This window comes from Spea bombifrons, chromosome 1, assembly GCF_027358695.1.
Source record: "Spea bombifrons isolate aSpeBom1 chromosome 1, aSpeBom1.2.pri, whole genome shotgun sequence".
Taxonomy (NCBI): domain Eukaryota; kingdom Metazoa; phylum Chordata; class Amphibia; order Anura; family Pelobatidae; genus Spea; species Spea bombifrons.
The window spans coordinates 3,863,192-3,887,711 of record NC_071087.1 but is presented as its reverse complement, the minus strand read 5'-3'; the positions used below and the strand labels follow the sequence as shown (position 1 = coordinate 3,887,711).

At 48.5% G+C, this 24,520-nt stretch overlaps 1 protein-coding gene across 1 annotated transcript; it reads right to left on the bottom strand.

Annotated features, from left to right (window-relative positions):
* Positions 1–5,938: 5,938 nt before the first annotated feature.
* Positions 5,939–7,819, bottom strand: EGR4 (early growth response 4). The gene is made up of 2 exons (XM_053450088.1): positions 7,657–7,819; positions 5,939–7,245 (listed from the first exon to the last, which is right to left on the bottom strand). The coding sequence occupies exons 1-2, from the start codon at positions 7,805–7,807 to the stop codon at positions 5,951–5,953; spliced, it is 1,446 nt and encodes a 481-aa protein (XP_053306063.1). The 5' UTR covers positions 7,808–7,819; the 3' UTR covers positions 5,939–5,950.
* Between the last annotated feature and the right edge of the window lie 16,701 nt (positions 7,820–24,520).

The window sequence follows — 24,520 nt, the reverse complement described above, 5'->3', positions numbered from 1 at the left end:
ATACATGTACAGTGGTAGATAAGTGGAGCAGCCCCTCAGTAGAAGTGGTAGATAGGCTGGGATAGGCATATGGCGGCTGACTCTCAGACCAGACCAACGACTGATCAAGGTTGGAGTCTTAAATGGGGGGAATGAGGCACATTCTATGCTTCTATGTTGTGTAACTGTGAAGAGAGTCTCTCCAGGGATCATCACTGAATCTGTTCGTCATCTAAGACAGTTTGGGGAAATCTACTGGAGTGGAGGTTGGGTTCCGTAGATCATAGAGGTTTAGAGACTCTTCGCAGGTCATAGGCCCAGCTGTTATGTCTTGAGGGCCCTTCACCAGGAGCCATGGAGGTATGCCTGGTGGCATCTGCCAGACCTTCTAATTTGGTATAACGTTCCTATTGGCACTGGTTAACATCCAATCAAATCTCTTTCCAAAGGATCCGCCAACTCAAACATGGTGCCATACGCCGCATAATACAATTCCTAGAAATAATAGATAGATCTAGAGATTTATCCTGAATAAGTAACCGACTCAAACCTCAAGTACGAGATTCTACGATGGAATCCCCACATAGAAGATCCAAGAAACTCATGGATTCCATTGATAATTACGATAGTCTGTGACATCATTAAAAACGCCCTTCCCAGCCAATGGAAGACAAGTCAGGCAGACAGCCCATCTACCGTTGGCCGCACATAGTTCCGAGGACCTTTCTTTAATGCTGTCTAAAACACGTAGACTGTATATGCATGATCTCTCCGGCCCCCGTGATTCTGTGAATGTTGGCCATAACTGGCCGGGGTTGTCATCATTTAGATTGACACGAAAAGTAATGTTTTATTATCTAAATATTCGAGCAGGAGATTGTGTTGCTGAAAAGCCACGTCCAACCCACCTTCCCCCCGATAAACTCCAGGAGCCGCCACGCAAGTAACAGGAATTAGCATAAACACCCCGTACAGCAGACGGGAGATGTGACCGGCTCGTTAAAATGCACCGTGAAGTGATGACAAGCAAAACACTTTAAATAGGGAGCCTCCTCCAGAAATAGACGCTTTAAAGACTCCCCCTGCTCAGGAGTATCTGGAGCTGTGAGGTTTGTAGCAAGTAAATAAAACTTTGCAGCCTCTCCGATCGTTGCAGATGGGAAACGACCCCATATTCCAGAGGACATCCTCTGGAAAAACCTCTGGCAACTGATACTGTAGACCTCCAGAATGACCCTCTTGTTAGAAACCTAGAACCTGCCGAAGGATCAGACCCATCCGACCCATCAGGTAGACATGTGCAAATGGCGTGGGATGGAATGGGTTGGAATGGAATGAGTTTGGGATTCAATGGGTTGGGACATAATGGGTTAGAATGGAATGGGTTGGGATAGAATGAGTTGGAATGGTATGAGCGTGTGATGGAACCTCATGGGACATCGGCAAAGCCGTACACACCTTGGTGCCATAATACAGCAAGCAGGGGACTATACAATGCTACACAACTGTCTAAACTGGCATGTCCTGATACCCTTTCAACAGCCCCCTTTGGCTCTACGGCTCCTGCAAGATCATGGGAATCTACAAAGGTAGGTAGAAGCGGACTGTGGACCTGATGAAGGCTACAGACCAAATTTTGCTTAGGAAGACACTAGCGGGGCTGGAGGAGCAGCAGTAGAAGCACAACCCAGTCAAGGTTCTAAACTGGCTCTGTGTCATTGTTTGAGATGAAATCTAGAACACAACTCAACTGGCAGGGCTGAGAGGAACACGCCAACATCACAAGAACCCCACATGGAGCAGTGCCGTGTTAGACGTAGAAAGAGCAAATATGGCAAAGATGACCATCTAGGTTTCTTCCTCAGCCATATTATACCCCTGAAGAAGAGATAGTCTTGATACAGTACTTCAGTTAGCCAACAAAGGTGTCACCAAATGTGCTCTTTCTCTAGAGTCAATCAGCCTTTCCAAGTACTATTATCTAGAAAACGGCATCTGTCTTCGGAAATCTCTTGTGAAGGTGGCGCTGTCTCATTGACCGGATCAGAGTAATGTTGTTGGGATAATGTTCACTGTTATGTTGTTCAAGGAGGATCCATAGCCACATCTCACAGCCATGTCTTCTCCGGAGGACTCACATTGACCCGTTTATGGTATGTGCTGTCTTTGGAGTAATCCAAGGTCCAGCCAGACGTTCTATCAGACATCAGCTTCCAAGTGGCGTTCTCTCACACGTCTGCACAGAGAACCGTCTCAGCCACCGGCGCGTAAGGTGTAGAAAGTGTCCTTCTCAGCCGTGTCACCAGACCTCGCCAGCAGTCAAATAAAAATAGTATCTCTGAAGGATGTAAAAAAAGTGCTTATTGTCCATCGGTAATATCTTAACGCATTAAATATGTCTAATGGCAGATTAGTTTACGTCAGCTGATAACACGTTCAGAGAGACAGACGCAGCTCTCGATAATAACTCCGCAGGTAATAAGCGGGATTAGACAGACTCTACTCCTGATGAAGCCAGTTAAGTGAAACGCATCGGCGGCAGTGACGCCACTTCTCGCGTCCGCCTGATGGGTAAGTGTTTGGTGGTACGCGGGGGGCCTTAAGCCGCCTTCCATCATTCCAGAGCAGACATTGATGGAACTTGGTTTAAACCTCTGGCACTCAGTGGTACCTCTGAGCTCCACCGTTCATTAGACGGCTTTCTCAACGCCCGCTTATTACACGATGAGTAATCTGGAGTCATTACCTCTCAGGCTATATTCTGTTTTCACCGCCATTCCACATGCTTCTCTAGGATATGTGAGCCCGTTAGATAATACATCACGTCGTACACCCCCAGCTACCGAGTGCCTACCAACATACGGACATAGGGAGCAGAAGACATCCAGTCCAGATATCCCTTCACCTCACTAGACCACCCAAAGGGGCCATGGAGGTTTGTGAGAGGACATTGAGGGACTTGGCTCCAAGTTGCAGTTTCTGTGCACCACTTGGTGAGGAGGTCTTCTGGATCAACAGCTACGGATATTTGGGACCCTGCGCATGCTTTTGGCCTAATTACCTAGCTAAGAAGGTATAATGTTAGGTATTTTGGAGCGTCTCATCTCTCCTTCCTCACTTCGTTCTCTCCTCTATCTTCTTTATTCTCTCTCTTTTTTCTCCTCTCTCTTACTCCCTTTTCTCTTTTCTGTCCTGTTTGTTCTTTTTTCTTCTTGCCTTTTCTTTCTCTCTCCTGCCATTTCTCTCTTCTCTCGCCTGTCTTTCTTCTCTCTCTTCTCCTTTTTTCTCTTCTCTTGTCTCCATTCTTCTTTTTCTCTCCTCTAACCTCTCATCTTTCTCTACCACACCAAACATTGTAGCAGCACACCCTTAAACCATACCTGTGACCACATCCCAGCCTCAACTCCTGACCCAACCTCTCAGGAAATGGACCGGGAGAAGGTGGCAGCCATAGACGCCCCATAGGCCCAGCTCTCCAGGTTCCTTTGGAAATATATAGGGGTTCTGTCTGAGGGTTACAGTGAGTCTAGACATGGATCTCGTTGCCCACCTCACTGCCGATGCCCAGGAGATACGACTGGGGTCATTAGCTCCTTCATGCTGGGAAAATAGCGGTTCTAGATTGCCCCAGTGGGGGGAGGGGGTAATCTGTGATATCCATGAAGATAATTCCTCTTTGATGGCACAAGTGAGCTCAGGTCCCACGAGTTGTCCGTTCTCCTCTGAGTTTGTCTCGTATTTTTTGCCTTGTGGAAATCATCCGCTTTTACGTTTTTATTTTCTTTTTGCTATCTAAGACTCGAGGGCCAAATACTTCGATGTAATGTAATCTACTGGGGGGGGGTCTCAGGATAAGGGTTTTGTCTACTTAGGTATTAAACATGCGCAGGATAGACATACGGCTCCTGAATCTAAGACGAGACCGACGACTGATTAAGGTTTGAGTCTTTACAGCAGGAGAAACGAGCGACCAGACGGGGGCCGGATGGGGCCGATCTGCCGGCAGATTCTGTGTTTCTAGGGTGAAATAAGGTTATTTATTGTGTTGTTATAATATTTGAAAGCAATGCGATTGCCCCGATCCTCCATGCCTGGGTTGGAGAGCCTGCTTCATTCATTCATTCATTCATTCGCATCGCGCTGACGGCACTCGGCTCCGATACAATTAACATCGTTATGTATGGATGCCCTCGCCGCGGAGCACAAGGGCTTCTCCGCTTCCAGTCCCTATCAATGAGTATTTCCCATTCAATAACCCTTCTACGCACCCCCCACACACACTCACTATCCGCCTGCTCGTGTCCTAGAGGTATCCGGTGAGCGGGAGCCGGGTTAAGGAGCGCGTGCTGGGATTGTAGGCCACGGGTCGGCAGGTCCAGGGAGGGAGCGTCACGATACGCCTAACATCAGCGACACGGAGCGTGTCTACAAACACACAATTCTTTGCGTTACACTGAGAGGCGCAGACAGGCAACAACTCTTTACTTAGGCCAGTCCCTCTCTCTCCCCCCTGATACCCCCTCTCCTCCCCTGATACCCCTCTCTCCTCCCCTGATACCCCTCTCTCTCCTCCCCTGATGCCCCTCTTTTCTAGGAGGTCGGAATGTTTGCTGGGTATGAGGGGATCGCAGGGTTCTACAGCCCTAAAAGCCCCGATAATGTGTATAGAAGCAGCAGGAAACGGCTTTATAAATTAAACGGGGTAAATAAACCCCCAGTATTATTCTTCTAAATGCCCCACCCAGTGACACAAATACCCCGCAGTGGGGCACAAAGTCACATAAAGTGTCTGTAAACACTCAAACCTTAATAAGTCGTCGGTCTCGATTCATGATCCATGCATGTGTAATTTCCCCTGACAGTTCTAATTTCCCCTCTACCACTTCTGCAGAGAGGCTGTTCCACTTATCTACTACCCTTTCGGTAAAACTGTTTTTCTTTTTCCCCCATTACATCTCAAGACTCCAACCTTCTCGGTCTAGATTTTAGATTGTTCTAACATTTCTGTATACTGTCATAATTAAGTAATAATAATTTAATAATTAATAATAATAATATATATATATATATATATATACACACCGGTATACAGATAGATCGTTAACCCATTACACACCATCAACCACGCTAACAAATCCATTGTTTAAAACCAACTTTATTTCTTTGAAAAAATAAACAATTCAAGTTTTTTTCTTTATATACAAAAAAAGAACGTGATAAATACGACAAGAAGCTGACGATAAAAAAGAACTTTGCCAGGTGTGTAAAAGGGGGAAAAAAAGTCTATTTCTCATCTGACTTAAAAAATAGTTTTAACCCCTCGCCGCCCGCCGCGGAAAAAATATCCGTGGAGATAAAATTCCTCCGTAACAAATCATTTTTTTATTATTATTATAATTTTTTACGATAGCAGCATAAAAATACAGCAGATTATTAACTCACTAAGTGCCGGACAAAAAAGAGGATTTATGTCTACTACAAAGGCTCCATACAAATATTGTGAGTATTTATAGAAATCTATGATGTCATTTCATACACCGCAGCAAACCCCCCCCCATTCATAGCGTTTTTTTTTGTTTAAAAAAGTTACTTTTCTGTGTTTCTCAGTCCGTGAGGGGAATTCAATCCCTCCTTTAAGTCTCGGGCTTGGCTCGCTTGGCGGGGAACTGTCCGCACTCTTGGTGCTGAGCTCCAAATCTCTCGGCGCGGTCACCTTCTTCTGTACAGGCGTAGCGTCTCCGGCTACTGAAGCAGTGTAGGTTCTCGGCGATGACAGGTACGGTATACGTCGGTTTCACGGTTTTGTATACATCAGACTGTAAAGATAACAGAAGATTGAGCCATGCAGGCAACAGCAGAGCCACGAACTTAGCTCCTTCCAGACCACGAGGAGCTGGCAGGTTGACCATGTGGAGGAAACCTCTCCAAGGTAAAGGTGGAACCCATAATCCAACTTTGGTTTGGAGGTATCTTATAAGGTTCCGAATGATAAGCCCATGGCGTAGAAGCCAAGTCCCTTGAGTTTCTCCTCCGTCCTGGCCTTCTGCTTGAGGTGGACCTTGCCGTGTCTTTTCTTTTCGTCGCTCCGAGCGAACCTCCTCCCGCACAGGTCGCAGGAGAAGGGCTTCTCACCAGTGTGAGTCCGGATGTGGGTGGTGAGGTGGTCGCTGCGGCTGAAGTTCCTCAAGCAGATCCTGCATTGGAAGGGTTTGTGTCCGGTGTGGATTCTCAGGTGTCTATTAAGCTCATCCGACCTGGCGAAGCTCCTGATGCAGCTCTCCACCGGGCAGGCGAAGGCCTTCTCGTGAGGTTTGGGGCGAAAACACTTGGCAGGGAATTTGTTTCTCCTGTACTTCTTCCTTGGCTCGCCGATTGGGTTCCCTCCATCGGCTGGGAGGACGGTGTGGTCCGCGCTTGGGGAATGGCCCAGAAAGTCGGCGGAGATGAGTGGTGGGGACTGGTGATGAATAGAGTCCTCCTGCCTCATAAGCCCTGGAACCATTGCCACTTGAGGTCCCAGATACTTGAAATCTACCATCAGCTGAGGTTTCAAGTCCACCTTGGTCTCGTTAAAATCTGTCTGGTAAGTCTCTGACGGGCAGGTGAAGTCCATGGCGTTGTAGAGAGCACCATCATCTGCCATGGTGCCCATGTGTGGCTGGCAACAGGCGGAAAGGACGTTCTCCACCTTGGACTCCAGTGGGTGAAACATGGGCAGCGATCCATCAGACTGCAAGAAAGTGTCTGGCTGGTAGGAACTTGGGCCAAGGTTTTGGGGGGTCTGGGTTTCCCACTGTTGGCATATGGAACCGAATGAATCCAGAGAGGGGGACACGGGGGAAGCATCCAATTCTTGCTTGCCCGGAATCACCTTGGAGTCAAAAAAGCATTGTGAGGAGCAGGAGCTGCCCAGATTCGGTGAACTCGGCACCTGATGAATGTCCTCGGTGCTGCTAAAGGCAGAGTAAAGCTGGCTGGCGTAGGGCTGCGGGACGCTGATGTCCAGGCTGGGTTGGGAGTTGGAGTAAAGGTCCATGTGGTTCTGCATGGCCTCGGGAACAGAATAAAGCGCCTCTTGTCTCCTTGGCCGTTGCGGGGCAGAGAAAGAGGACAGGCCCAGGATGCCCGACATGATGTTAAACAGGGTTTCTTGGTCTTGGTGGTTGTCTGGGGCAGTCTCGATGAAGAAGCTCCCGGAGTAGTTGAGCGGGAGAGGTGGGGAGGGCTGGCTGCCGAGGAATAAGTAGTCGGCGGTGTCTCCATTTTCTGGAGGTTAAAAGAAAAAAAGACACCGGTGAGTTAAAAGCGTCCAATATCTCGCCCCCCGAACGCCTGACATTCCAACAGATATTCATACAGAACTCTGCGCCTCTTCAAAATGGTTCTGATGGCAGGTTTAACACTTTAAGGGTCACGGAACACCCCCTCCCAACTAATATATATCATATTATTCTATATAACCCAGAAAACATAGCAATACCCCCCCAGAAATGATACACGGGGGCAATTAACACAACATTACAAGAGGTTCCAGCAAATCGAACACTGAGGCGCGCACGCTCCGGCATTGTATCTACTACGTCTAATTAACCTGAAATCATCGGGATTTATCCGGCAAATCGCCATATATAGTCATTTCAATTAAAAAAAATCTAGATAAATATGAACATTTCCTACCTTCATGGAAGCCAGATGTAAGCTCCTGGGTCCTGGGGGGCTGCTGCTGCGGCTCTCCGGGGGCCATGGCTCGCCCTGCTTCTCCTTCTTCTTTCAGGTCACAGCCCTCCTGGAATTTGGGATGGAGAGAGTCCTGGCGGGAGAGATCCATCAGTTCCCAGAGCATTAGATGGTGGGGAGGAGGAGAAGGTGGAGGACAAAGCTCGGGGTAGATGTGAAAAGGTAACAGCCAGGCTGGAGGTCCTTAACAAGTGCTAATGAGGGTCGCGGCTGTGTGTGGGGGGCTGCGGAGACCCCTCTCCGCTGAGCTCGGCTGTGTTTGTGACCATGCTCCGGAGCTGCCTCCCTTTTATATCTGCGGCGGAGGCAGCCTCTGATCTTCCGCTGCCGGGGATCTCTCCTTTTCAGGAGCCTCCCGTGACGCGGCCGTGACGTAAAAGCCCATATAAGGACACAGGATGTAGGATGGGGAGACCCAAAAAGGAAAATCTCTTTATTGTGGGTTTTTTTTCTTTTTTTTTCATGCTATTTATTTATTTCATTATCGCTATTAATGATAATACAAAAAAACAACAACAACCAGAAGGGGAAAAAAAAAGTTGTGAATTATTATTATTATAACAGCCCTGAAGCTGCACGGCTGGGACAACTCCCAGTATGCTCAGCCAGGGGGGAAATCGAAGGGTCTGGAAGTGGGGGATTTGGATGATAAGACGAATTAACCATTTCAATGCACGTGTCAGTGAGGATAGTAGCACTGAGCATCTTTAAAGGGTCCAAATGTCTGGTTTTTAAACACTCAGTCCGGTGCCTGCAGGGTTTTGGGGGTTAAATGTCTGGTTACAGCCACAAAGCAGCTCTTGTGTGGGGGGGGGATTAAGGGTTAAACTGTGTGGCCAAGATGTTGTGGACTACAACTCCCATCAGGTAGCTGGCTTCATATGATGGGGGTTGCAGTCTAAAGCTGGGCTGGCAGATGCCGGCTGAGGGTAGTGGTAGTTATCGTTCGCAGAAGGACCTGCGATCTCTTCTGATTCCATGGCTGGGGCAGCGCCGGCTTCATGAACTAAATAAAAATAGAAAGTGAAAAGATAGATAGATAGAAGACAGATCGGCCCCCATCCGGCCCCCGTCTAGTCCCCCGTTTCTCTTGTAGTAAGGACTCAAACCTTAATCAGTCGTTGGTATCGCCTTAGATTCAGGAGCCATATGCCTATCCCATGCATGGTTAAACCTCTACAACCTCTGCTGAGAGGCTGTTCCATGCATCTACCACCGTAAAACCTTTCTTACATTCCACCTAAGCCTCTGCGCCTCTCCGCTGTCAATAAGCGGTCGGAGGTGTGAAGCGACATTATGGACTATTTATTATTTTTATTCCAGGCAAGAAAAAAATAGCTTTATTCTCATTAGGTCCGGAGATATCAGATAATGTCCAGAAGAAAAATATATAATAACAATCATATAACATATCCAGCCGTCGGCCGCTGACCTTAAAGTGCCGGCGCCCCCTCGTTATCCTCACTACAGCCCTGTAACTATATATATATACCGTATATATAATAATAATAATTGTTATTGAAAGGATGATGCTTTTTACAGAAACTGTGAATTTCTGCGATTTCGATTCTCACGGTCTCTGCGGGGTTAATGCTGCCGTTCCACTGAGTGCTTAAATTGCGCTGTCTAGCGTGTTGGACGACGAGACCTCATCAGAGCGGCCGCTACGTTCTTCCCTTTAACGCGTAAATCGCATGAAAGCCGCCTGGAAACCCTTTTGTGGCGACGATCTATCAGCGGCTGCTTTTGTGTCACATGACAGCGTTCCCAGAAAAGAATGACGAGTGAAACATGCGTGTGCGTGATTAAAGGGACATTTCTAGGAATCTAGCAGGACTGGGAATGAGGGGTTAAACGCTGCTTTAGGCTAGCAAAGTGTTACATTCAGCAGAGTGAGTGGGACAGCAGCTTTAGCGCAGCATCCAGCCCCTGGTTCCAGGTCATGGTGTGGGGGTCACTGAGCTGGGAGTCGGCTGCCCTCTAGTGGACTGCGGCAGGAACTGCACACAGCCTCAGAAGGCAAACTTTTTGCCCAACTTGTTTTACTTCTTAAAAAGCGGATTTACGTTTCTTAGACTATACTTTTTTTCAGTGCGTTGCATCACCAAGGCCAAAATACATCATTTTCAAACGGCTTTCTTTATTAATGTTTTGGCGCGCGCTTTGGAGTAACCAGTGGCATATTGTGGCCAAATTAAGATGAAATATCTGTTAAAATATTTTAAAAACGCTTCAGATATTTTTTTAAATTTTCCTTTGTCTTAAATATTGGTCTAAAATATTTCTTTTCTTCCCATTACCCGTATCATACAATATTGAGTCCAGCGCGTGTAAAGTGCTGCCCCCTGCAGTATGCACGCGGTATAACAAGAGAATCAGTTATGATGAGTTATTAATTTATATGATGTCATCACATTTAGCAGAACATAACAAGGTTACCCGCTTATACATCCTACGACGTGCTACAGTATCTTGTCATAAAGAAGTAGCCACTGCTACTGCGGGATATGATGGTGCCTTTAAAATTATTAATAATATTTATGAGGGTCCCAATGTCAATAGGGTCACCCTAAAGGAGGTAAAGTAGCATGCAGTCCACATGAGCAGCACTATAGATTGTTCGGTGGTCTCCCCTAGAACACTGTAATTGGAGGGGGGGTCATGCCTAGGGGCCAAGGGTCCTGAGGACTGTTGATCCAGATCTTCCTGTAAAGCTTCTCGTCCCTTTAAATCCCCCATACATCGAGGCGGCCGTCTGATCCCCAGAGGAATCCCCGCGCCTCGTGGTGATGTCAGCGTGTTTCCCGTGTCAGACCCTGGCACGGAGCGAGCGATGGCTGGGTGGTGTTCCCTGCCGCGTGTATCGGGTGCAGATGGTGAGAGGCGGGAGACGGGCCGTGGGAGGCGAGGATCTCTCGTTGCTCTGCAAACAGCTTCCCAGTCTCTATTTAGTTGTTTCCTTTCTTAACGGGATTCCAGATACCCCCACCGGCCGCCGAGCCCCCCCCCCAACGAAGCGCGACCTTCACGGAACGCGGCGTCAGGCTGTCTGCGGGTTCTAGGTAACGCAATACGAAAGCTCTGAAAGCCTCGCCTTCTACTCAGCAAACCAAGGAAATTATTCATTGTGGGGGGGGCATTAAAAAATGTGCGGAGGATCTTTTGACCAGGTGACAATTTGGCTCAATGACGTAAAAAATAGTAAAAAAAAATGTATATGTAGAAAAGCACGGAACCTCGTCTTTGTTTTGCGAACATTCTTTCCGTTCACGTAGGATTTTCTCTTTTTCGTTAAAAAAAATGGGAGAAATGGTCCCAGCTGGGGGCGCCCGGGTCCGTTTTGGCCTAACTTTGGCGAGAAGCGCCAAGCAGCCTTTCTTTTGTCGCCTGACACCTTGGGCTTTGAAGAAAAGAAAAAATAAGATGAGAGAAACGTAATAAATCTTAGCAACGGAACGCAGACAGAGATAAGCGAGACGCTCTAGAAGGTTCACAGAACGCGCCTTTATTTTACCCGATGTTGGTTGGTGGCGCATTGTCAGCATTTGGGCCGAGATACGAACCTCTTTATGGAACTGTGGAGATGGACTTGGGCCGATGACTAAAAAAAAGCCCTCGAAACCCCCGACTTCTGTAAAGTAGGACACTCTCTCCTCCACCACTTAAGGTCTGTGGTCTTCAGATCCATATTAAGTCAGTGCCTAGCAACCTCACCAAGGACACCATGTGGTGGCATCAAATTGCTCTCCAAACGTTAAGCGTTGGGGGACGGCCAAAGTTCTTTGCAAAGTTTGGGTACAAAAGAAATAATTTGAGTCGGAGAACGAGAAGAGACCCAAGTTCTGAAGATGCCTCCGTCTTCGCCAAATTCCAAGTACGGAATGGTTTGATTGGCCAACCCCGAGTCTTCTGCGTTCCAGACCTCCATGTCCCGACCAACCCGCATTCTATAAGCTAAGCCTCCTGGTTCTTACAGAGCTGACCCCCTCCGCCTGGCGCAGGAAGCGTTCTGGTTCCGCTCCGGTACTTTGTTCCGGAGCGCCGCGGACCGTCGGATCAGAGCGGTTTATAAATAGCAAATAACGAAGGAGGAGGAGGGGGAGACGCAGAGAAAGATCCAGAACATCCACAGCACAAGCAACGACAAAATCGGGGGGACACTGGGCTTTGGTGGGGTCTCAGCGGAACATGCGCGCGGTGACGGTAACCGCGCATGGCGACAGAACACGGACACGTAACATATGCTGGACACGGACACGTAACATATGCTGGACACGGACACGTAACATATGCTGGACACGGACACGTAACATATGCTGGACACGGACACGTAACATATGCTGGACACGGACACGTAACATATGCTGGACACGGACGCATAACATATGCTGGACACGGACACGTAACATATGCTGGACACGGACACGTAACATATGCTGGACACGGACACGTAACATATGCTGGACACGGACGCATAACATATGCTGGACACGGACACGTAACATATGCTGGACACGGACACGTAACATATGCTGGACACGGACACGTAACATATGCTGGACACGGACACGTAACATATGCTGGACACGGACACGTAACATATGCTGGAAGCATGGCGGCGTGACCAATGGATCAGCAGCAAGAACTCTCAGCTTTTTAGAATAATAAACATGGAGACCCCATTGTCCCAAAGCAGGGTCACTGAGACCGGAGGCAGCCTGTGGCAGAGCCAGAATTATCTAACCAACTCCCCCCCTCCCCCACCTTTATAATTCTTCTTTGCAGAAAAACATATTTTCTTCCCGCCGGAAGACGTTTTTTGGCTGCATTTTCTCTCTCGTGAGTCACAGAGAAGAAATGACTTCATATTTTGCGGGATGGCCGGTGAGCCGGTACCGGTTTGGCCTCCGGGAAGGCCGGTTACTTTTCTCGCCCCGAGCCGGGTGATCCCCGCACCTTCCTGCTTCAGATTAAAAGCAGAAAATTCTTGTGCTGCATCTGTAAAGATTGTCAGATAATGTCAGGTTGTCATAGCGACCAGCTAGACGGCACAAACATTAATTTTAGGCCAGGAAATTACTAAATTTAGATTTTTTTTTTATCATTGGGCTTTCCAGCATTTACCATCATCTGGCCTACCCCAGATCCCCATCACCAGATCCCCATCACCAGATCCCTACCCCCAGATCCCCATCACCAGATCCCCATCACCAGATCCCCATCACCAGATCCCCATCACCAGATTCCCATCACCAGATCCCCATCACCAGATCCCTACCCCCAGATCCCCATCACCAGATCCCTACCCCCAGATCCCCATCACCAGATCCCCATCACCAGATCCCCATCACCAGATCCCCATCACCAGATTCCCATCACCAGATCCCTACCCCCAGATCCCCATCACCAGATCCCCATCACCAGATCCCCATCACCAGATCCCTACCCCCATATCCCCATCACCAGATCCCCATCACCAGATCTCCATCACCAGATCCCCATCATCAGATCTCCATCACCAGATCCCTACCCCCAGATCCCCATCACCAGATCCCTACCCCCAGATCCCCATCACCAGATCCCTACCCCCAGATCCCTACCCCCAGATCCCCATCACCAGATCCCCATCACCAGATCTCCATCACCAGATCCCCATCACCCGATCCCTATCCCCAGATCCCTACCCCCCGATCCCCATCACCAGATCTCCATCACCAGATCCCCATCACCCGATCCCTACCCCCAGATCCCCATCACCCGATTCCCATCACCCGATCCCCATCACAGATCTTTATGACTTCAGTAAATAAAGCTGTATACAGTAATATAACCCCCTAGCACTGTATACAGTAATATAACCCCCAGCACTGTATACAGTAATATAACCCCCCAGCGCTGTATACAGTAATATAACCCCCAGCGCTGTATACAGTAATATAACCCCCAGCACTGTATACAGTAATATAACCGCCCAGCGCTGTATACAGTAATATAACCCCCAGCACTGTATACAGTAATATAACCCCCTAGCGCTGTATACAGTAATATAACCCCCAGCGCTGTATACAGTAATATAACCCCCTAGCACTGTATACAGTAATATAACCCCCAGCGCTGTATACAGTAATATAACCCCCAGCGCTGTATACAGTAATATAACCCCCAGCGCTGTATACAGTAATATAACCCCCAGCGCTGTATACAGTAATATAACCCCCAGCGCTGTATACAGTAATATAACCCCCTAGCGCTGTATACAGTAATATAACCCCCCAGCACTGTATACAGTAATATAACCCCCAGCGCTGTATACAGTAATATAACCCCCTAGCGCTGTATACAGTAATATAACCCCCAGCGCTGTATACAGTAATATAACCCCCAGCACTGTATACAGTAATATCACCCCCAGCGCTGTATACAGTAATATAACCCCCTAGCGCTGTATACAGTAATATAACCCCCAGTGCTGTATACAGTAATATAACCCCCAGCACTGTATACAGTAATATAACCCCCAGCACTGTATACAGTAATATAACCCCCAGCACTGTATACAGTAACATAACCCCCAGCACTGTATACAGTAATATAACCCCCAGCGCTGTATACAGTAATATAACCCCCAGCGCTGTATACAGTAATATAACCCCCAGCGCTGTATACAGTAATATAACCCCCAGCGCTGTATACAGTAATATAACCCCCAGCGCTGTATACAGTAATATAACCCCCTAGCGCTGTATACAGTAATATAACCCCCAGCGCTGTATACAGTAATATAACCCCCAGCGCTGTATACAGTAATATAACCCCCTAGCGCTGTATACAGTAATATAACCCCCAGCGCTGTATACAGTAATATAACCCCCAGCGCTGTATACAGTAATATAACCCCCAGCGCTGTATACAGTAATATAACCCCAGCGCTGTATACAGTAATATAACCCCCAGCGCTGTATACAGTAATATAACCCCCAGCGCTGTATACAGTAATATAACCCCCAGCTCTGTATACAGTAATATAACCCCCAGCGCTGTATACAGTAATATACCCCCCCGCGCTGTATACAGTAATATAACCCCCCAGCGATGTATACAATAATATAACCCCCAGCGCTGTATACAGTAATACAACCCCCAGCGCTGTATACAGTAATATAACCCCCAGCGCTGTATACAGTAATATAACCCCCCAGTGTTGTATACAGTAATATAACCCCCAGCGCTGTATACAGTAATATAACCCCCAGCGCTGTATACAGTAATATAACCCCCAGCGCTGTATACAGTAATATAACCCCCAGCTCTGTATACAGTAATATAACCCCCAGCGCTGTATACAGTAATATACCCCCCAGCGCTGTATACAGTAATATAACCCCCCAGCGATGTATACAATAATATAACCCCCAGCGCTGTATACAGTAATATAACCCCAGCACTGTATACAGTAATATAACCCCCCAGCGCTGTATACAGTAATATAACCCCCAGCGCTGTATACAGTAATATAACCCCCTAGCGCTGTATACAGTAATATAACCCCCAGCGCTGTATACAGTAATATAACCCCAGCGCTGTATACAGTAATATAACCCCCAGCGCTGTATACAGTAATATAACCCCCAGCGCTGTATACAGTAATATAACCCCCAGCTCTGTATACAGTAATATAACCCCCAGCGCTGTATACAGTAATATACCCCCCAGCGCTGTATACAGTAATATAACCCCCCAGCGATGTATACAATAATATAACCCCCAGCGCTGTATACAGTAATATAACCCCCAGCGCTGTATACAGTAATACAACCCCCAGCGCTGTATACAGTAATATAACCCCCCAGCGCTGTATACAGTAATATAACCCCCCAGCGCTGTATACAGTAATATAACCCCCAGCGCTGTATACAGTAATATAACCCCCAGCGCTGTATACAGTAATATAACCCCCCAGCGCTGTATACAGTAATATAACCCCCCAGCGCTGTATACAGTAATATAACCCCCCAGCGCTGTATACAGTAATATAACCCCCAGCGCTGTATACAGTAATATAACCCCCAGCACTGTATACAGTAATATAACCCCCCCAGCGCTGTATACAGTAATATACCCCCAGCGCTGTATACAGTAATATAACCCCCAGCGCTGTATACAGTAATATAACCCCCCAGCGCTGCATACAGTAATATAACCCCCCAGCGCTGTATACAGTAATATACCCCCCAGCGCTGTATACAGTAATATAACCCCCAGCGCTGTATACAGTAATATAACCCCCAGCGCTGTATACAGTAATATACCCCCCAGCGCTGTATACAGTAATATAACCCCCCAGCGCTGCATACAGTAATATAACCCCCAGCGCTGTATACAGTAATATAACCCCCCCAGCGCTGTATACAGTAATATACCCCCAGCGCTGTATACAGTAATATAACCCCCAGCGCTGTATACAGTAATATAACCCCCCAGCGCTGCATACAGTAATATAACCCCCAGCACTGTATACAGTAATATAACCCCCAGCACTGTATACAGTAATATAACCCCAGCACTGTATACAGTAATATAACCCCCCAGTGTTGTATACAGTAATATAACCCCCAGCGCTGTATACAGTAATATAACCCCCAGCGCTGTATACAGTAATATAACCCCCCAGCGCTGTATACAGTAATATAACCCCCAGCGCTGTATACAGTAATATAACCCCAGCACTGTATACAGTAATATAACCCCCCAGCGCTGTATACAGTAATATAACCCCCAGCGCTGTATACAGTAATATACCCCCCAGCGCTGTATACAGTAATATAACCCCCAGCGCTGTATACAGTAATATAACCCCCCAGCGCTGCATACAGTAATATAACCCCCAGCGCTGTATACAGTAATATAACCCCCCCAGCGCTGTATACAGTAATATAACCCCCCAGCGATGTATACAATAATATAACCCCCAGCGCTGTATACAGTAATATAACCCCCAGCGCTGTATACAGTAATACAACCCCCAGCGCTGTATACAGTAATATAACCCCCCAGCACTGTATACAGTAATATAACCCCCCAGCGCTGTATACAGTAATAGCCCCCAGCGCTGTATACAGTAATATAACCCCCCAGCGCTGTATACAGTAATATAACCCCCAGCGCTGTATACAGTAATATAACCCCCAGCACTGTATACAGTAATATAACCCCCCAGTGCTGTATACAGTAATATAACCCCCAGCGCTGTATACAGTAATATAACCCCCAGCGCTGTATACAGTAATATAACCCCCCAGTGCTGTATACAGTAATATAACCCCAGCACTGTATACAGTAATATAACCCCCAGTGCTGTATACAGTAATATAACCCCCAGCGCTGTATACAGTAATATAACCCCCAGCGCTGTATACAGTAATATAACCCCCCAGTGCTGTATACAGTAATATAACCCCAGCACTGTATACAGTAATATAACCCCCAGCGCTGTATACAGTAATATAACCCCCAGCGCTGTATACAGTAATATAACCCCCCAGTGCTGTATACAGTAATATAACCCCAGCACTGTATACAGTAATATAACCCCCAGCGCTGTATACAGTAATATAACCCCCCAGTGCTGTATACAGTAATATAACCTCCCAGCACTGTATACAGTAATATAACCCCCAGCGCTGTATACAGTAATATAACCCCCAGCGCTGTATACAGTAATATAACCCCCAGCGCTGTATACAGTAATATAACCCCCCAGCGCTGTATACAGTAATATAACCCCCCAGTGCTGTATACAGTAATATAACCCCCAGCGCTGTATACAGTAATATAACCCCCCAGTGCTGTATACAGTAATAACCCCCAGCACTGTATACAGTAATATAACCCCCAGCACTGTATACAGTAATATAACCCCCAGCACTGTATACAGTAATATAACCCCCCAGCGCTGTATACAGTAATATAGCCCCCAGCGCTGTATACAGTAATATAACCCCCAGCGCTGTATACAGTAATATAACCCCCAGTGCTGTATACAGTAATATAACCCCCAGCGCTGTATACAGTAATATAACCCCCAGCGCTGTATACAGTAATATAACCCCCAGCGCTGTATACAGTAATATAACCCCCAGCACTGTATACAGTAATATAACCCCCAGCGCTGTATACAGTAATATAACCCCAGCACTGTATACAGTAATATAACCCCCCAGCGCTGTATACAGTAATATAACCCCCAGCGCTGTATACAGTAATATACCCCCCAGCGCTGTATACAGTAATATAACCCCCAGCGCTGTATACAGTAATATAACCCCCAGCGCTGTATACAGTAATATACCCCCCAGCGCTGTATACAGTAATATAACCCCCCAGCGCTGCATACAGTAATATAACCCCCAGCGCTGTATACAGTAATATAACCCCCCCAGCGCTGTATACAGTAATATAACCCCCCAGCGCTGTATACAGTAATATAACCCCCAGCGCTGTATACAGTAATATAACCCCCCCAGCGCTGTATACAGTAATATAACCCCCCAGCACTGTATACAGTAATATAACCCCCAGCGCTGTATACAGTAATATAACCCCCCAGCGCTGCATACAGTAATATAACCCCCCAGCGCTGTATACAGTAATATAACCCCCAGCGCTGTATACAGTAATATAACCCCAGCACTGTATACAGTAATATAACCCCCCAGCGCTGTATACAGTAATATAACCCCCAGCGCTGTATACAGTAATATAACCCCCCCAGCGCTGTATACAGTAATATACCCCCAGCGCTGTATACAGTAATATAACCCCCAGCGCTGTATACAGTAATATAACCCCCCAGCGCTGCATACAGTAATATAACCCCCCAGCGCTGTATACAGTAATATAACCCCCAGCGCTGTATACAGTAATATAGCCCCCAGCGCTGTATACAGTAATATAACCCCCCAGCGCTGTATACAGTAATATAACCCCCCAGCGCTGTATACAGTAATATACCCCCCAGCGCTGTATACAGTAATATAACCCCCCAGCGCTGTATACAGTAATATAACCCCCAGCACTGTATACAGTAATATAACCCCCCAGCGCTGTATACAGTAATATAACCCCCAGCGCTGTATACAGTAATATAACCCCCCAGCGCTGTATACAGTAATATAACCCCCCAGCGCTGTATACAGTAATATAACCCCCCAGCGCTGTATACAGTAATATAACCCCCAGCACTCTATACAGTAATAACCCCCCAGTGCTGTATACAGTAATATAACCCCCAGCGCTGTATACAGTAATATAACCCCCAACGCGGTATACAGTAATATAACCCCCAGCACTGTATACAGTAATATAACCCCAGCGCTGTATACAGTAATATAACCCCCAGCACTGTATACAGTAATATAACCCCCCAGCGCTGTATACAGTAATATAACCCCCCAGCGCTGTATACAGTAATATAACCCCCAGCACTGTATACAGTAATATAACCCCCTAGCGCTGTATACAGTAATATAACCCCCCAGCGCTGTATACAGTAATATACCCCCCAGCACTGTATACAGTAATAACCCCAGCGCTGTATACAGTAATAACCCCCCAGCGCTGTATACAGTAATATAACCCCCAGCACTGTATACAGTAATGTCTGGTTTTATCTCATTTTATTCCAATAAACTCCCTTTATCTGCAGATCTGGAGCCGCCGTTGCTGTCAGTCGTGTGATATTTTGGGTGACTTTCCCGGCTCAAACCCCACACTGAGCTGACGCTTTATGGCGATGCTAATGAAGTCCGTTCTGTCCTGATGTGCTACTCATGTGCAGCTTCCTGAAAACATTATATTACGGGGCAGGGGTAACAGCGCTCATCCTCACCCCTGCTAGTCATGTTTGCCTTCTACCGGCTACTAAACGGGGCTAGACTGGCAGCTCATATCCTGGGGTGTAGATGGGGGTAAGAGACCCATTCAATATAGATTCCAAAAAACACATTTGGTGTCCGGGGTAAGAAGCGCTGCGCCTCATACAATGGAGATTACGCCAAAAAACTGCAGAAAACTCACACCGGATCACAGAAAGGACCCAGTTATAGTAGAAGTGATGACAGCAGCTAACTTGTTGTATACGTTCCCCCCTGTGGCCAAAAGTGGAATTACATAAAAACTATATAACTATAACTATATATATATATAACTATATGTAGCCTCTAAACACAAGACCGAGATAGGCAAGGGAAGGTTTATGAAACAGCCGCAGACGTGGCCTCCCGGGGACAGTTGGGAGCTATGAGGTGGGTGATTCGTGGCGGTCGGTGACGGCGGCGGAGATTTCTTTCCATTTATTTCTACATTTCGGATCCATTGATGATTCAGAGCCGTAATATACAGTAATATACCCCGGCGGGCCGGCAGGTGTCGCTGTGTGCGCGCTCCCCCTGTTCCCGCAGTGTCCGGCAGGTGTCGCTGTGTGCGCGCTCCCCCAGTTCCCGCAGTGTCCGGCAGGTGTCGCTGTGTGCGCGCTCCCCCAGTTCCCGCAGTGTCCGGCAGGTGTCGCTGTTTGCGCGCTCCCCCAGTTCCCGCAGTGTCCGGCAGGTGTCGCTCTGTGCGCGCTCACCCAGTCCCCGCTGTGTCTGGCAGGTGTCGCTGTGTGCGCGCTCCCCGAGTTCTCGCAGTGGTCAGCAGGTGTCGCTGTTTGCGCGCTCCCCATTTCCCGCAGTGGTCGGAAGGTGTCGCTGTATGCGCGCTCCCGCAGTTCCCGCTTTGGGCCGCGGACTCGCGCTGTCACTTTCCGGGTCGCGTCCATAGCAACAGTCCGGGTTTGGCGGCCCGAGCGGCGGGAGGGACCGGGCTTTACACAGCATGGCAGGAAAGGCAGGAGGACAGGGAGCAGAGAGTCCGGTGACCGTGAGTATGAGATATATACTAATATATATTAGCGTGTGTACTGTCCGTATGTTATATACCGTGTGTACGGAGCGTGTATACTGCCCGTACATTATATACTGTGGGTACAGAGCGTGTATACTGCCCGTACATTATATACCGTGTGTACAGAGCGTGTATACTGCCCGTACATTATATACCGTGTGTACAGAGCGTGTATACTGCCCGTACATTATATACCGTGTGTACAGAGCGTGTATACTGCCCGTACATTATATACCGTGTGTACAGAGCGTGTATACTGCCCGTACATTATATACCTTGTGTACAGAGCGTGTATACTGTCTGTACATTATATACCGTGTGTACAGAGCGCGTATACTGTCCGTACATTATATACCGTGTGTACAGCACGTGTATACTGTCCGTACATTATATACCGTGTGTACAGCGCGCGTATACTGTCCGTACATTATATATCGTGTGTACAGCGCGTGTATACTGTCCGTACATTATATACCGTGTGTACAGCGCGTGTTTACTGTCCGTACATTATATACCGTGTGTACAGCGCGTGTTTACTGTCCGTACATTATATACCGTGTGTACAGCGCGTGTATACTGTCCTTACATTATATACCGTGTGTGCAGCGCGTGTTTACTGTCCGTACATTATATACCGTGTGTACAGAGCGTGTTTACTGTCCGTACATTATATACCGTGTGTACAGCGCGTGTTTACTGTCCGTACATTATATACCGTGTGTACAGCGCGTGTATACTGTCCTTACATTATATACCGTGTACAGAGCGTGTATACTGTGTGCTGTGGATGTTCCGTGCGGTTGGCGGTCAGTATTCAGGTTCTGTCTCTGCGCTGCTTCCTTAAATTATATACCGTGTGTACAGAGCGTGTATACTGTCTGTACATTATATACCGTGTGTACAGTGCGTATACTGTCTGTACATTATATACCGTGTATACTGTCCATACATTATATATCGTGTGTACAGCGCGTGTATACTGTCCGTACATTATATACCGTGTGTGCAGCGCGTGTTTACTGTCCGTACATTATATACCGTGTGTGCAGCGCGTGTATACTGTCCTTACATTATATACCGTGTACAGAGCGTGTATACTGTGTGCTGTGGATGTTCCGTGCGGTTGGCGGTCAGTATTCAGGTTCTGTCTCTGCGCTGCTTCCTGATTACAGGGAGTTTGTGGCTAATTACCCTCCGGGGGGCATCTGGGGCATCCCCGGAGGCCTTTAATCATAAACAGGTTACGGCAGCACACCTGCTCTGGGTCAGGTGTTAAGTGTGGGGGGGGGGTATGAGAGTAGGGGATCAGCATGCGGGGGGGTATGAGAGTGGGGGATCAGCGTGCGGGGGGGTATGAGAGTGGGGATCAGCGTGCGGGGGGGTATGAGAGTGGGGGATCAGCGTGCGGGGGGGTATGAGAGTGGGGGATCAGTGTGCGGGGGGGGTATGAGAGTGGGGGATCAGTGTGCGGGGGGGGTATGAGAGTGGGGGATCAGTGTGCGGGGGGGTATGAGAGTGGGGGATCAGTGTGCGGGGGGGGTATGAGAGTGGGGGGATCAGCGTGCGGGGGGGTATGAGAGTGGGGGGTATGAGAGTAGGGGATCAGCGTGCGGGGGGTATGAGAGTGGGGGATCAGCGTGCGGGGGGGTATGAGAGTGGGGGATCAGCGTGCGGGGGGGTATGAGAGTGGGGGATCAGTGTGCGGGTTGGGTATGAGAGTGGGGGGTATGAGAGTGGGGGATCAGCGTGCGGGGGGGTATGAGAGTGGGGGGATCAGCGTGCGGGGGGTATGAGAGTGGGGGGATCAGCGTGCGGGGGGTATGAGAGTGGGGGGTATGAGAGTAGGGGATCAGCGTGCGGGGGGTATGAGAGTGGGGGAACAGCGTGCGGGGGGGTATGAGAGTGGGGGATCAGCGTGCGGGGGGCATGAGAGTGGGGGATCAGTGTGCGGGGGGGATATGAGAGTGGGGGGCATGAGAGTGGGGGATCAGTGTGCGGGGGGGGTATGAGAGTGGGGGGATCAGCGTGCGGGGGGGTATGAGAGTGGGGGGTATGAGAGTGGGGGATCAGCGTGCGGGGGGTATGAGAGTGGGGGATCAGCGTGCGGGGGGTATGAGAGTGGGGGATCAGCGTGCGGGGGGTATGAGAGTGGGGGATCAGTGTGCGGGGGGTATGAGAGTGGGGGATCAGCGTGCGGGGGGGTATGAGAGTGGGGGGATCAGCGTGCGGGGGGGTATGAGAGTGGGGGGTATGAGAGTAGGGGATCAGCGTGCGGGGGGTATGAGAGTGGGGGATCAGCGTGCGGGGGGTATGAGAGTGGGGGATCAGCGTGCAGGGGGGTATGAGAGTGGGGGATCAGTGTGCGGGGGGGTATGAGAGTGGGGGGGTATGAGAGTAGGGGATCAGCGTGCGGGGGGTATGAGAGTGGGGATCAGCGTGCGGGGGTATGAGAGTGGGGGATCAGCGTGCGGGGGGTATGAGAGTGGGGGGGATCAGTGTGCGGGGGGTATGAGAGTGGGGGATCAGCGTGCGGGGGGGTATGAGAGTGGGGGGATCAGCGTGCGGGGGGTTATGAGAGTGGGGGGTATGAGAGTAGGGGATCAGCGTGCGGGGGGTATGAGAGTGGGGGATCAGCGTGCGGGGGGGTTGGATCATTCTGGATTATTGTGGATTTTATCGATTCGTTGTTCTACTTTTATTACAAACACAGAAGTTATAGAAAGAGCCGGAATTCTCAATGTCCACAGAACCCAAATCCCATCGGCCCGGGGAGTACACCGGCAATGGATCCGGTACGGGGGGAAGTGATAGCATGGGTTACCCCCCTGTAGCGTGGGTGCCGTCTGGGCAGACGAGGCTGTGCTGGCCGATTAAGCGCTCCGGCCTGGTTACATGATTGTTACCGGCGTTCAGCCTGTTCCGGGGCCCTGGACGCTATGTGTGTCAACCAACGCCCCCCACCTCCCCCCCCGCGCCAGCGAGTGATGTCAGCGCCGGGTCATCAGGGCGACGCAGAGAGCTGATAATAGATTTGCAGATGTTTCCTCTCGCTTTCTGCTGTTAATTCATTAAAACCCAAAAAGCCCCATCTTCCAAACTGCTCTTTTGTCTCGATTTGTGGGATAACGCGGCCGGCACTGACGCCATCCGCCGACCTGCCGGCGACCTCGTTCAGCGGGCCCCGCGGTGATGATGTAAGAGGCTTTCGCTGCGGCCCCTTTTGTTCACTAATTTGGAGTTTCATGGATTGATGGTTGAAGTGCGGAAATCGTGTTTCATTGATATTGATTTATATGGCGCCGTCATATTCCATAGCGCCGTACAAGAGGAGGGTGTGAGAAACCTAGAGTCTAGCAGCAGATCGGCCCCATCCGGCCCCCGTCTAGTCGCCCGTTTCTCCCTTTGTAAAGACTCGTGGCCTCGCCTTAGATTCAGAAGCCATATGCCTATCCCATGCACCGTATTACCCTCGGCCACTTCTGCTGGGAGGCTGTTCCACTTATCTACCACCCTCTCGGTGAGATTCAAAGAGACCGTCGGGCAGGTTTTTGCGGCGGATTAGCAGCGGACCCATCGCTTGTCTCACTTCGTGGATACAATGTAGATTGTCGCCGAATGTCGCGCTCAGAAGTAGTTTGTATCCCTCGAGGTCAGACGGGAAATGGAGTTTTATTTTAATTTGTATTTTAGATTTTATATAATATAATGAAAATATATAATATTGTAAACATAAGATATATAATGTAATAATACATAAATATCATTACAATATAATACATAAACATAATATATAATTATAATATACATAAATATTATAATAATACATAAATATCATTATAATACACAAATATAATATATAATATAC